Source organism: Genypterus blacodes, unplaced genomic scaffold (assembly GCF_046128005.1).
Source record: "Genypterus blacodes isolate CSIRO-AG114 ecotype Tasmania unplaced genomic scaffold, CSIRO-AGI_Gbla_v1 ptg000061l_1, whole genome shotgun sequence".
NCBI classification, from domain to species: Eukaryota; Metazoa; Chordata; class Actinopteri; order Ophidiiformes; family Ophidiidae; genus Genypterus; species Genypterus blacodes.
The window spans coordinates 656,083-670,834 of record NW_027466873.1 but is presented as its reverse complement, the minus strand read 5'-3'; the positions used below and the strand labels follow the sequence as shown (position 1 = coordinate 670,834).

At 42.0% G+C, this 14,752-nt stretch overlaps 1 protein-coding gene across 1 annotated transcript in view; it reads right to left on the bottom strand.

Moving 5' to 3' along the window:
- Window positions 1–3,368: 3,368 nt before the first annotated feature.
- The window catches only part of tmem8b (transmembrane protein 8B), a 28,464-nt gene continuing 17,080 nt past the window's right edge, over window positions 3,369–14,752 (bottom strand). Inside the window, exons 9-13 of the mRNA XM_076154003.1 lie at window positions 13,255–13,397; window positions 11,194–11,372; window positions 10,243–10,389; window positions 6,437–6,553; window positions 3,369–3,877 (exon numbers count right to left, since the gene is read on the bottom strand). Of these exons, the coding sequence (XP_076010118.1) occupies window positions 3,542–3,877; window positions 6,437–6,553; window positions 10,243–10,389; window positions 11,194–11,372; window positions 13,255–13,397 (922 nt within the window). The 3' untranslated portion in view covers window positions 3,369–3,541. The remainder of the gene's footprint in view (window positions 3,878–6,436; window positions 6,554–10,242; window positions 10,390–11,193; window positions 11,373–13,254; window positions 13,398–14,752) is intronic.

Genomic DNA, 14,752 nt, shown 5'->3' with positions numbered 1-14,752 from the left:
TGTTGTATTCCAGTCACCTCCACCCCTACTGGTGACAATTGGCTTTTACTAGACAGTTGACTTGAAGTGGCCCAGTGAACCACATCATAGGCAGGGATTGATCCTAATGAGTCTCTGCCTTCAAAAGTGTGGTCTTCTTGCTTAGGCTCAGCCTCCGAACTGGGAATTGAAATATGAAAAGATCCTTCCTGAGAATCTCCAATAATGATTATTCTGTAGCCTTCTATCAAGGGGGTTTGCCTATTTGGTGAATGCCAGAACGTATTCATACCTGCCGGAAAGGTGCAAACTACCTAAAAAAAAGAGACAAATGTTTCATATTGGGAGAAATCAACCTAGCAATACCTAGATCACATCATATTACGACAAGATTTGACCTCTCTCAAGGAGAACAGAGAGCCACAAATGAAGTCTACCTCATTATGAAAATCTTGTTTAATGTTATGGTATCAAATACAGGCTGAATAAGGTAAGATTGGACTGACCTAACCTAACCTTTCCTTTATTCCTTCATTAGGAAACAGTGTTTATGCCCCAGAGTGCATCTGGTCCTATAAAATGGCATCATGTTTCCTGGTTGCTATGCAATCATGCAGAACAAACATCAGACCTGATAGTGCCCGGCAGATGGATTCCCAAACCATTACAGAGGGACCATCGTGTTTAATGGTTGGTAACACACATTGTGGGTTTGAGGGCTGTCTCCAAATGTAAACCTGCCTGTGTAGAGAAAGCCTGAAAGATGACTCATCAGGAGGGTTTTATTTTTCCCATCACTCACACCTCTGTGCCTGTGCCCCCTCAGACCACGTTATGCATCTTTGTGCCTTAACCTTGGTGGTGTTCAAAATGCAATGCAGTCATAAATCTCAGCTTTGAGAGGCAATGAAGGTGCCGTTTTTGTTGACACTGTGTCACTCAGGTGGAAATTCATTTCCATGGTAAATCTGCAGGCCATAGAGACTTTTTGTCTATGTGTTATCATCTTTTCCAGGAATGTTCCTTCTGCAGTTTTCAACGATTTCAAAGCTATATGACTTATTGGACCTGCAATCTGGACTCTTAATGCTCATATCTAGTTTGAGTCATATTGTTTTATTAAATAGTTTATCTTAACTTGCTTGTGCACATGGCAGTATGTTCTTTATTCCCAATGGAATGTCGTGAGAATTAGCTTTAATATATACAGTAAGCCCAACAGTTGACATTCATGTGAAATGAGAGTACGTATCAAAAACCGGGCTGCAGTCTCTTATAATTGCCTATAAAGGTGTATGATTGTAAAGCATTAGACAATAACAGAATGACTGGCTTTCACATTTGTCAATTTGGGCGACAGACAAGTTACATTGGTTGAAATGGATGTGAAATGTGGATATGGAAGTGGATTGACAGCACAAGGACACCAACATGTTAAGTATGTTAGTCAGGCCAGTAGAGGAGCTCTGTACTCATATGGGGGGGTTAACCTCAGGAGAAAAACAAACACACAAATAAGGGGCAGATGAAATGGCTCTAGTGCTCTAGTGCTCTAGTGCTCAGGGTTATGGTGTGTAAAGGCAATAATCCTGTTGGAATCCTTGAATTCAAAGAAGGTTTGATTACACGTGTAGTGGAAATACCATCATGTCTATTGTTTGAAATTTCAATAGCTAAGACCTTGTTATTTAGGTCATTCATCTCTTTAAGCGCGGTCTGAGGCCTTTATTCCCGGTTACACTCTGCACTTAGAGTATAGAGTCTCTTACTACTGTAATTTCCATGATTTAGCTTTTCACTGAAGTGGTTGGGAAATGTCTGAGAAATGAACTGAAATTCATACTGTTTCAAGTGTTATGCTGCTTGACTGAGTTCCTGTTGCGTTACTATTTGGCCACAGAATGCCGTCCAGATTCCTCATTCCCTTTTTTTTTTTCAAAGCTCAACAGAAACAGCCTCACATAAAGAGCTGATGCTTAATTAGTTGCAGTAGTTGCAGCTCTGGTCAAAAAGTGGAATTATTTTTTGTCTTGCTCTTTGCTTGCAATTCTTGAACGAAAATGAAACGTTGCTGGTCTAATGGGAGAGAGAGAGAGGGAGAGAGAGAGAGAGAGAGAGAGAGAGAGAGAGAGAGAGAGAGAGAGAGAGAGAGAGAGAGAGAGAGAGAGAGAGAGAGAGAGTGCTTGTATCTAAACACTGTATACTGTGTCTGTAGATTATACAATTTTAAAAATCGTATCTCGTGCTTTGTTATGTATTTCTTTTGTATTTAAAAAGAATCGTAATAGAGCTTTTGCCGATTTTAGTATACGTGTATAGTATATGTGATGTCAAAGACACTTTGTCCTCTGTTCCTGTCATGTGTGTCCCCACACCTCACCTGCTTCAGTTGTCTAATTGTTCAAAAGAATAAATTATTGAATCATTTCTCAGAGAATGCGATAAAAAGCCCAGTTGGGTGATAAAAACGAAAGAGCTGCTGATGGAACATTCATAATAATCCAAATGTATGTCATAAAAGTCTCCCAGCTCCTCTTTTCTTCACATGAGAGAGGCTGCAGCATATCGACAGTAAGCTCTGAAGCTGCCTTCATCCTGCTGGAGTATTATTCATTTCTGGTGCTATTCCTGAGGGAGTGCTGTTGACAGCTTCTCATCTCACTGTCTGAGTACCGCTGGCTTCCATTAGGGCCAGCAATTGCAATAAGATGTCTTTGTGTGAGGTTCACCGGTTGCACCACATTTAAGAGCTCAGGAAGCTAAAGAAATGTTGAGGCAAAGAAAGAAAACATTTATTGTTTATGAATCTGGTGTCACACAGGTCCTGGCAGAGAGAACAGGGAGGTGAGGTCTTGGTTTTGAGGTCTCTGTAATCTAATCCCGTCTCGCCCTCGTTTTTTCCACAGGCAGCCCCGCTTTGGAATCGTTCCCATTAAGAACAATCAGCACATTCGTGTGAAAGCGATACATTGCAATTGCAGAAGACAGTCTAACATTCCACATGACAACTAGATTTTACATTTCATTAGTGATGCCAGTTTATACATACTATGCCGTTATAAAAATGTACAGAATAACATTTTTGTGTCTCAGTGCAAAAGATATATTTCAAAAGAATTTCAGAAAAGCCGTGCCCTTGATAAATGTCCCTCGCCACCCTCCCACCCACCCCCGTCCCTCGTCCCCTCGTCTGTACCCAACAGTAAAATAATTGGCCTATTTAAGAGACCACCAATAAATAACCAACATAAGCAGTTTTACAGTCACCGTCAGATAGCAGCAGTGTTTCAGCTTTGACTTTAAATACATATTCAGAAACAATAATGTGTCACTGTACACATACAATTCATCAGAACAACTTCAACAATAGATAAGAATAATTACAGTTGTATCGCTAGTAATTACCATGACAATAACAACAGAAACAAATTCAATGTGTTACATCTGCATTAAAGTATTTACATTGCTTATTCAAGTTCTGTGGCTTATTTTCCCGTGTGTGAATTTCCCCAAGTAAAAGAAGGCAATGGAGTGTCTCTAAGGTACAAGGTTGTGGAATTTATCAGCTGGTACAGATGCTGTTGATGGTGATGATGGCCGGGTCCACCAGTCCCATCTCCTCGTGCTCGTTCACGCACAGCTGATAGCCGCAGCCCCTTCTGCGCTTCAGCGGGGTCACCTTGGCGTCTGGCTTGGCACGCGGCGGAAGCAGGAAGCCCACGCTCCCCGCGATTAGCATGTGCCAGATGCTGTGGATGTAGAAGTAGTTCTCCTCTGTCTCCACAAAGGCGTACAGCGCCACGGCGGATGTGGCGATCATGGTGCCCGGGAAGAGGAAGAACACCCAACGTTTCCACGTAGGAGGGTAGCAACGGCGCCGCCGAATGGTGCGCACCGTCTGACAGGCCCAGAGACAGACAAGAAGAATTTAGATATTTTTGCACATTAATATTTACTCTCAGTTGTTTACTTAATGACGCCACTTTGCCGTTTCGAAGGAGCTTCCTCAGTTTTGATTCAACTGATCTATGTTCACTACCTTTACTCTTCTTCAATCTTCACCAAATTTGGAACATGAAATATCTGGATGAGCCTCAATAACAAAATAAAAAAATATTTGTTGCCATCCCATTCTGACATAAACCACAATAACATTCTGACTCAATATCTTGATGAGTCTTTGTGGGCACTGAGGTGGGAATACAGGAAGACCTTGAGGGATCCATCATACATGAAATATGGATTTTGCCGTTTACTAGCCACAGTAATGCCTTTGTCCCATAATGTGACGGCACAACAATGCTGTCCCATTAATCATGGAGTATTTTGCACCCTTGCTCCTTCCTGTGGTTACATTTTTGCTGAGCACAGAAGTCATGTTAATTAAAGTTTGAGTTGAGTGCTAGGCGCTTAAGATGTATCTATACTTACTTCAGGGCTAAAGTGGAGGCCAATGGGGTTTCAGTTGATGAGCGGTACAAAATGTGTTGGGTTTATTGAATGAAATATGCATTTAGTCCACCACAATGAACAACGATGGATCAAAGGATCCAACAGCGTTTGGGGAAATCACTGCTTGGACAAGATGAGAACACCAGCTGAAATACATTTTGTTATTCTATCAACTTCTATCCGCTGGTAATAGGAAATGATGTGTGTATTTGCCTAATGTAAATTGAAAATATGCTCATCATTTCTTTAAGTGCCCTTGCTGTTTTTCAATTTCAGAGAGCGACTTGGTCATTTCCTTCTACTCCTCTCTTAACACCATGTGGAGATTGATGGATTACTGTATTTATTCCCTATTTTCATCAGATAATAAACATTGATTGCTTGCATTATATTCATTTCCCTTAGCTTTACCATATAAAAATCCCCTTATTATCAGGGGAAGTATAAGCCGTCCAGGAATGACTAAAGTAATTACACTCACTGTCACAAGAGAATGACTCTGATTAATTTATTATGCTGTATAAATTGTAGGTAAAAGACTTTTAATCTGCTGAAACCAAGTGGAGACGGAAAAATGAGCTGTGTTTCCTCCATAATTGTGTGTGTGCTTTTCTTAAGTCCCTCTGGAGGTAAACAAGTTTCTGGTGAAGTTGACAAACAACTTCAGACTAGAGTGGTCTTTTCACACATCAGTCAGGACCCCATTTAGTTTGGAGAATTAGGGAGATTTGGCATTGACAGATCTGAACTTCTCCCTTGCCTCTCACTGCACATCACACCCCTGCAAAGCAGCAGACGCTCTCTGCCCTCCGCTTGACTGATCTAATTTGGTTGTGTCTGGGAACATTCAGAATGCCAGGCTTTGCAGAAACATGACAACCTGAAATGAAAGGCCCTTGTTGAAAATAAGCCATCCTCAAATTCACAGCAGCGGTGAAGGCAGAATGCTGAAATTTGGACATACACTAGTGAACAGTTGATAAATGATGGAGTGACAAGTAATCAAAGTAGGAGGACGTCTTATCTTGACAATAATACAACTTTACGTTTTCATTTGTCATTGTTCTACATTGCATAGGCCTCCATCCAGTAAATACTGTCACAGTGTACTCCGCATATACTTGCATTTTGTATTTGTTGTATAACATGTCAACAAGCAATTTGCAATCGCATTACAGATGAGGCAAAGCTCCAGGAAAAGCACCAAACAGCGTAAGCCCCTGGCTTTATGTAATTCTCAGAGAGGACTCACATTTGAATGAGCAAGACTCAGCAGAGCCGCGCGAGAATTCTGCAGGGCTGTTTAAGCTGTGAGGAAAATTATCTTGTGGCAAAATAAACTCTGACGTGGCCTTAATGCTAAAGCTGCAGGGTTTATTTCATAGAATTAAGCAGAACTTCACCTTTTACACTTCCTATAGGATCCTTCAGCTCACGGGGAGCTACAGTCACTCTCTGAGCTACAACTCTGGCAATTTATTCAAAGCTTTCTCCAAGGAAGCCACAAACTGTTTTCCAACTCATGTCAGAGGTTTGGTGTTAAAGGCTTTTCCCCCCGAACCATGTCTAAAAGACTATTACTTTTTATCTTCTCAGTTCAAAGAGCACATTATGACTTGGAGAAGAGTCAGTGAATGTACAAGCTGACTTATAATGGAGCTACAGGCCATGACTAATACTCACAGGCTGGAAAACTTTAAAGACCCCGTCGCTGTTGAGGTGAAATAGCTTAATTGGTCAGAAAGCCACAGTTTTAGCCAAGCACATGTGTAATGGATTTGTACACCTGCTCAACCCAGGAACAATACAGGGACACTTTTCATCTGCATGTGCTAACAACACAGACCATGAACACCCAGACTTCATATTCTGTGTATAAAGAATCCCCAGAAAGTGTTTGGCTCAACACACTGCATACAATAAAGGATCCAGTGGGGCACAATGTTCTGCTTATTTCATAGAATTCCGTGTGTATATTTTAGTATTTGGCACGTCTTCTCCTTACCCATGCTACAGCCATGATGCCCAGAGCAAACAGGCTGGGTCCCAGCAGGTTCCACAGGCCGTGCCGGTCCAACTGCAAAGCCATGGATAGAGACATCGCCCCCAGCAAGTACAGCACCTTGAGACAAAAACACACGGATCAACAAAATCCCTCTCTGACACATTGTAACATCCTTGCTAAACAGAAATATGTGTTAAGACACGACCCATCCCTGCTTTTGACGCGGAAAAAACACGCATCCCATCATATTGGTTAAGTGGTAATGGGGGTATTGCAGTTATGTGCCAAAACACAATAATTACTTGTGGGAGTTCCATTGTTCTGGCAAGTAGATGTTTAAATAATATGCAAAGGAGAAAATAAGGATTACTGCAGTATGGTAAAAAGTCTTGATGTTACAATAAAGACGGATTCAACTGAAAAATCTACTGAAAAACCAACACTTCACAGCAGCATGTTCCCAATGGACATAGAATTGTCAATTGTGTTATGGGAATGGCGCCAGTGTAGACATCACTTACTATAAACTGCAAAATCTCCACAGTCCTGTTAAATACGGAGCCAGTGCAAGCAAGAAACTGTTTAGCTCTTGCTCCAGAAAGCCCCAGTTAGAGTAGTTCCTAAATCAGTACTAAGCTCATTCTGTGAAAGTGCCTGTGCTGTCAGAAGTGTCAGTGATGAGCCAAGAACAGCAGAGAAAGTAACCATGTGGAGTGTCCGGACACATTTACATCTTGCATTAAAGAGGCTATTTGCATCCGTCTATGTTATCAGGATGGGAGAAAATGAATTGTATAGTATAAACATGTGCAGAGTGTGAGTCACACTTTGATCGGGTCATGCAGATGTGATTATGGATACATAATGTATCTGCATACAGAGATGGTACTTTAATCCAAGGAATAAACATAATAATAAAGATAGAATAATAAAAGCTTGTGCTGCAAAATCAATTTTACATTTTTTGTCAAGCAAGCAAATTGACACAGCAGGCACAGGAAATAAAAAAAAAAAGAAATCAATAAGCTATGCTACACATGCTTTGGGGAGTCACAAGTCTGTCCAGAATGCCCGGGGTCTGCAATCTTTTTTCTGGTCGAGAGAATTGAACGTGAGGAGAAATTGGGGATTTTGGAGCAGGGAAAGGTTGACCCGCCGGCAGGAGAATAGGACTAATTGGCACGAACCAAAGAGGAGAGGAGCAGCGTGGAGCAGCCCCAGGACTCGCTGCAGCCACAGTCATCAGTCATGGTGCCAAATGATCAAACTGCAGCATAAACATGCATGTACAAATGTATATGCAGGCATGAATGCGTTTGTGTCTCAGTGTGTGTGACGGTGTAATGAATCATTATCTGTCACTGCGATGCTTTTTAGGAATTCCCTCTAAGGCTATTTTTATACATCATATATCTTTTCCTGTCTAGTAGTGTAATGTACACCCAAACGGCTGTATTGTATTTGTGAGTGTGTTGATTTTAACAGGCCTAATGTCAGAGCCACAGTCTGCCTTACTGGGGCCAAGCTCTACAAAAATGTGAAATGTCACAAAGACTTCAACTCGTAATTTATTCATGTTGCTACCTCGTGACAGTGTTGAATGTGCTCTGTGCTGAGGCTGTAGCTTGCACACTGTGTGATTTTCTACTTAATATTTGATCTTCTGTCAATCACGGGCATCTGGACCCGTGAGATCTGCTATAAAATGGGGCCATATCAAAAATCATCTCATGTTGGTTCTGGATAAACTGTTTTTACTGAGCAGCAGGATCCTGTTTGGTTTACAAAGACAACACCCCTAATTCCAAATGAGACAAATAATGTATGTGCCAAATGGAGGCTTAAATCTATGTGTGTGTGTGTGTGTGTGCATCCTGGCTAATTAAATGGGAGAATTGCTTGTTTTTGGCTGAAATGCACTCCTGGAGCAAGGTAAACAGACCTAGGGCGCTCGTTTCAATAAGGCAGTTCAGCCAAAAAAATAGTTCAGTCGGTTCAGCAGGCAGAGGACTGAAAACGCCTGTTGTGTATCATGCGTTCTCAGTATTGGGCCGTTGATCATATTGTGTTGGCTGGAGGTTTGCATTCACTTGCATTCATTTTGGATGAGGGTCCAGATTGAGGGATCCATTACGTTGGTAAGATGCAGCAAATACAAGTATGTCAGATTCCAAACTATCCCTCTCCCTGATCCCTCCCAACCGGATACCAGACTTGCCGAAGCCATCACTTTGGCCGCAAGGAGACCAAACTACTTTCTTCTGTTGAATTGAGACTTTGGGCCATGAACTTGGCTACTGGCTCCTTCTAAGCCAAGTATAAGAGAAAACAAACCTCTCTGGGAAGTTTGTTTGTGCTGACTTGTCTATTTCTGCATTCAGCTTTGGTATTTCGCCCAAGTAAAAACTTTAAATGTCATCCCTTTGATGATGATTTATGATCAGAAATAATTGCTGGTGAAATGCAGCATGGATATTCACACATGAGACTCTAACACCAGTGTAAGAAAGTGATATGATAATGAATCAAAGCAGCCGGATTGACAGCAAACTGGTAGGAAATGTATGAGGTAAATTATCCGTTTACACTTAACTCGCTTAAGGCGGCCATCGCTTACAAATTTTAAATGCATAAATCCGAAAATGAAGCTTTCTTTGAACCTATAAACAAATGTTCTTTATGATGGAATATTTGTGAGAACATTTGGACCTCTTAAATGAAACATTGTACAAACACATCCAACACACACACACACACACACACACACACACACACAACCCCTCACTACATTGTGCTCCAAGGTCCTTCGCCCTCTACTGCTGCGAGGTGAGGCTCACCAACAAACACACACACACACACACACACACACACACACACACACACACACACACACACACACACACACACACACACACACACACACACACACACACACACACACACACACACACACACACACACACACACACACACACACGCAATTCCACTTGCCAGTCCTGACATGTGTGATTTGATTAGTGACTACATACTGCAGTACTCAGCAAAAATAAAAACTCTAGAGGACAGCAGATGTTCACACTTTCTCTTTCCCTCCCACTACTTCCCCCTCTAGCCCTCCCCTCCATCCCACTCAGACGTGTGACACATACACACACACGCACGCACACACACTGAGACCGCTTCATCTTGGTGTTCAGCCAGGGAGTGACATGGGGAGAGGGTGCACCTGTTTGTGTTTACCATTAGCCACAGCAATATGCCCACAGTCACAGAATCTCTCTGTTCCTTGCACATTGATCTTTCAATTTAAGACCAAATTTTCCTTCTTCATTTTTGTCTCCGATTCTCCTGCTCTAATCACTCTTCGCTTCAAAGGGTTACTTTAAATGACCGCTAGAAGGGAGAACTCAGCTTAGATGCTGCCAGACTCCATACTGCCCAAGCAGACACCAGTCAATAATGTCAAACAACGAGCTTCAGTGATGAAAATAAGGGATAATTGGTAAAAAAGTAACATGCAAATGATTCTGTTCATCAGAATTGTGGAGGAGAAGTCAACACACATCATCACAATCATCACTAACCTGCACGAGGAAACATCATGCAGGTTAGTGCTCAAGCTGAATTATATAAATACATTCAGCAGTTTGAATCTATTTACATTCTGTTTCTGGATTAATTAAAGGACCAATTCAAGATATAATTATATTCATAGACTATTTTAATTTTTTTTTAACATTTGCAAAACAACAAGAAGCATTCTTCCTCACATTGTCACGTAGCTCTTCTTCACTCTCGGCACGTACCTGTTTGATAATAGACTTTAGCCGGGCCATTGCAATAACAGTCACCCACACCGACATGAGCGACCCCAGGAAGTCACAGAACTGCAGGACGTCGTACTCCATGATGCAAAAGACCACGATGCCTGGCTGGTCACACGCATGGTAGAACTGCCAGAGCAACAACAGAGTGTCAGAGGGAACAACCATCAGATCCATGTTTATTTACAGCATCATTCAGGAAACCAAGGTCACGACCTCTGTCTGTGTGGAGGAGGCATTTGAGCAAACTGATCAATCATACACACACATACATACATAATACATATTTTTGAATATCCCTCTGAATGAATAAAACAATCAATGAATAAGGAAAGGATGCAGTCAAGTTTTCAGAACATAGTTAGTAGTATTATATATTTATACTGTGTTTTAGGTGTGTTATTTGCTGAGGGTGGTGTGGTAACATTCTGAAATGTTGATATCTGTTTTCATAATACATTTCACCATGATAGAGGATGAAATTTCCCAAAAATCCATTCTTTTCCATCGACATTTGGCCCTAAGAGGCAACAACATTTAGTTTACTTTATCCCTGAAATGATTCTGAAACGGCTGAAACGAACCAGATAAGCTACATCAATGGTGTCTCTGCCATGAGTGAGTGAGTTGATTCCATTTGTGTATGATTTAATTGCTTATTTTCCTCTCCACAGCTATACTTGATGCTCGCGTTTAATGAAAGACTCCTGCACTCCTAAGCACATCAGCGTGTTTATTTCTGTCAGTCACTGTGAGGAACACGTAGCTTCTCTCTCCTGTCACAGAGAATCAGTCGCTGCAGACACAGCAGTGATGTCGCCTCCCAAATGTTTATGCCGGTATCAGACCCAAAATAACTTTATAGGTCATCTCCGGCTCGTATGATGCAGAATGCAGAAAATGCGTCAGTGTGTGCGCTCGGCAGCCACTCACTGTGGAGAAGAACATGGTGAATATGTAGACAGAGGCCTCCAGCAGGTAATGGCTTCTGATGGCGATGGCCACAGGGGGAACAAACATCAGGTTACTGAGACAAAGGAGCAGCGTGGAGAGGAGCTGGAAGCTGTAGGAGTAAGCCGCTGAGTTGTCTGTGCATCCCCAGCCTTCCCAGCCTAACACACGTATACACAAACACACACACAGATGTATTGTGGTTACACTGATTTAACAGAGCAGGGCGATAATGCCGTATTGAATTATCCTACATTTCCCAACATTCTCACTTCATAGAAATACAATCAGTCGCACAATAAGAAGCTCCCACGTAAAGCTGCTGTTGTGTTCATTAGCACAGTGGCATCCCATTAGCTGCACTTTGTTGTGTAAGGTGGTAATGACAATCAGGTTGTTAATGATAAATGACAACATATTTATTGCTTCTTGTGGTGTCAGAGAAAAGTGGTTGTGTCCAAATGGGGTGAGGAAAGTAGAGTTGATGCTGCGTTTTAAGAGCAGCGGTGGAGATAATTCCAATCTTGGCTGATATACTGAGACTGTAAATCAAATGAGAAGTATCTGAAATAAGCAGAAGGAGCAAGTCGAGTTATCAAATGTGGAATGACATAAAAGGCGTTATGATGTTGAAGGAATCAAGACAGTAGGAAGAGGACGTGACAAAGTGTGTGAGATCAAATCTTTCCTTTTAATTAAATAGACTCACTAAGGAGCCTGCAAAATGTACCACCAGACTAAAACAGGTGTGAATATTTGCATGATGCCGTACTTTATTAATCACCTGACATACAAATGAGTAAATAGTCACATCTCTGTCAGTAAATAATAAAAGAGGGAGCATGGTAACCTGCCGCTGTGGTTTATGACTTTGCCCTCATTGCGTCACTGAAATGACACAGTACCATCAGTTACTTTAAGTGCTTTAGTTACTAAAGGCTGCTGACCACAGCTGAACTGGGTGAGTCAGTGAGGAAGAGCACACTTTACTGCTCGTAAATTCAACTTTTCATCTATATAATGTGCTATTTCTGCATTCAAAAGTTACACTGGCCCTTCTAAACTTGAGAAATCCCATCAAATATTCCAGGGTAAACACAAATGTTGTTTCAGATGTCTGAATTTATCTCAAAGCAGATGAAATGTTTATCTCTGTTCTGCGGCAGAAGCTTCATCAGCCGTGTGAGATAAACAGACATTCCAGCGTGAAAAATAATCAAAAACAGAAACGTGTTTTCACTGGACAATGGGGCCTCCTGATGCGAGCTCATCACTGTTAAAACACGCTCACTCTGCCGTTTGAATTGGAATCTTTATCACGCGTCATATTGGATGAGACAGCGTGAACTAAGATGGTGAAGCGTCGTTTGGAATGGAATTTGGAACGGAGGCCGAGGGCAACGCATCGGCCAGGACGCAATCCGTCATCGGGAAGTCGGGAAGAAGAAGAAGCCTCTCCTCCATTTCCCTCTCGCGAGCACGGTGCAGAGATTGTGCGAATGATGATGAGACGCAGGCGTAAGATTCACTCTGGTTGTGACTGCAGACGTGTCACTACGCCCTCGCCCTTTGGCCCACATCACGCTACAGTTTTTATATGTGTGTAGCGTTGCTGCTCTGCGCTGCCCGTGAGCTTTTCTTTGGCTTTGTTGCTTCTACTTGCATCACACACAGATGTTACATCATTAGTTGCGTGTTGGAAAGGTCACAGGCAGATAAGGTCAGAGTTGTATATCGTTAAACGAGGAATGCGGCGGCACCATGTAGAATCCAGGGCACTGCACGTTTCCCATTGATCCTGTGCAAGACTTACAAAGGATTTGTCTTCATTTGAACAATTTGTACTCTTTAATCTCTCTTTACGAGTTAAGATTAGTAATTTATAGTATAGCTAAGTATACACACATCACGGAAAGAGAAGCATAAAAAAGACAGCAAAATATAAAAACATAACACTTTTTCATCTGAATTCAGCTCACATTCACCTCATGCACAAAATCCAATTCAGAGGAAAAAGCTCCCATACTGCATGTTGTTAGTTACCTGCTTTGCATTCACATGCTGCATATAGGTAGTTGTTGGTGCGCAGTAGTTTGCACTGCCCGTACGTCCCGCAGTCGTTGATGCATGGAGTCAGGTAGGCACGCATGTAAACCTCGGCTGTGATGTTGGCGCACGGCTCAAATCTATAGACGCCAAGACAGAGACAGAACATTAACCGCCGCATCAGAGCATCCATATCCTTTCCTCAACAGAATGGAAGCACAAGTTTACGACTTGTCTCACTTCCAAACAAGGCTCAGCTGATTCTGCACTCAAAGCAGACCTTGTTATTATCATTATTCATAAGCTGCTCTCTTCGATTTATGTCCCGCGGCTCAATTGTCACACCGTTTTGGGGATCAAAAGGCTGTTTCAGGTTCCCTCCTTGTCAGATAAGATTACTCTGCTGTACCTGCGCGCTCCCAAAAGTCATTATTTTCCATAAATCACGCCTGAATTTCGCTGATAATCCTGTCGTGTGGGAGAAAGGCTTTCACGGTGAAACTTTGACCTTAATATGAACTTTAGCAGCGAACCCCACCTAATCCCTATCCAACTTTATCATCGCTCCTCTCTTTTCTCTCTAACCTTCTTGTATTCGGAAAGGTACAACCCCGGCGAGTTCTAATTTCAGGTAACAGAGAAGAAACTCCCTTCTCAGAGTGTACAGCCTTTTCTGAGGAGGATATTTCTACAATTGTGGTTGTGTTTCTATGCCAATTTCACAAATGTGCATTCTCTGCTTTTGCCCACAACCCATTTATTAAAAAATACAGATTCCTGTTTTTTAATTGATTCTGAAAGCGCATATCACCTCGGTTTAATTGTAGTCGGGAAGCTCGCCTGTCATTCACGCCACCTCTTTTCTCACTAATGAGACTTGATCAGCAAGTGTAAATGTACAGAAATCAAAGCAGACAGCTCTGTAAATGTTTACCGCGTTTTTCATACCTCAGCAGCTCGCTCATTTGAGTACGTGTCTGCGTCCCACACCATCTGTTATTCACCTTCAATTGAAATTCCCAAGCGGCGGGGAAAGAGTCTGCTAAATTTCATTCCGCTGGCATTTACTTTCCAATAAGGTTCCGGCAAAACAGCTCAATCTGCTGAATGGCTAATACCTTCGAAAACCTGTTAAAAAATGTAAGTTGTCAAAGCAGTTTGACAACTTAATACAAACATTTTTGTCTGCCAACTTTTCTCACAATGACTTTTAACCACCTTTACAAAATAAGCCTGCATTTGTTCCATTCAGCTGAGAATTACATTGTATGTAGCGGCAGATAAAGCCATAGAAATAGCGAGACTTGAAGAGGAGAATTGTGTCACACTCCCAACATATTGTGCGACTGAGCTGAACACTAGAGGAGACGTTGTCGCTGCCTCCTCTCAAGGTGTTTCTCCCTGTGCTATTGTGATTTTTCTGTCTGTGTGAAATGGTGAATCCTTAAAGAAGCTCTGACTCTTTGAGTCTGAAGGACTGACACCCAAAACTGAC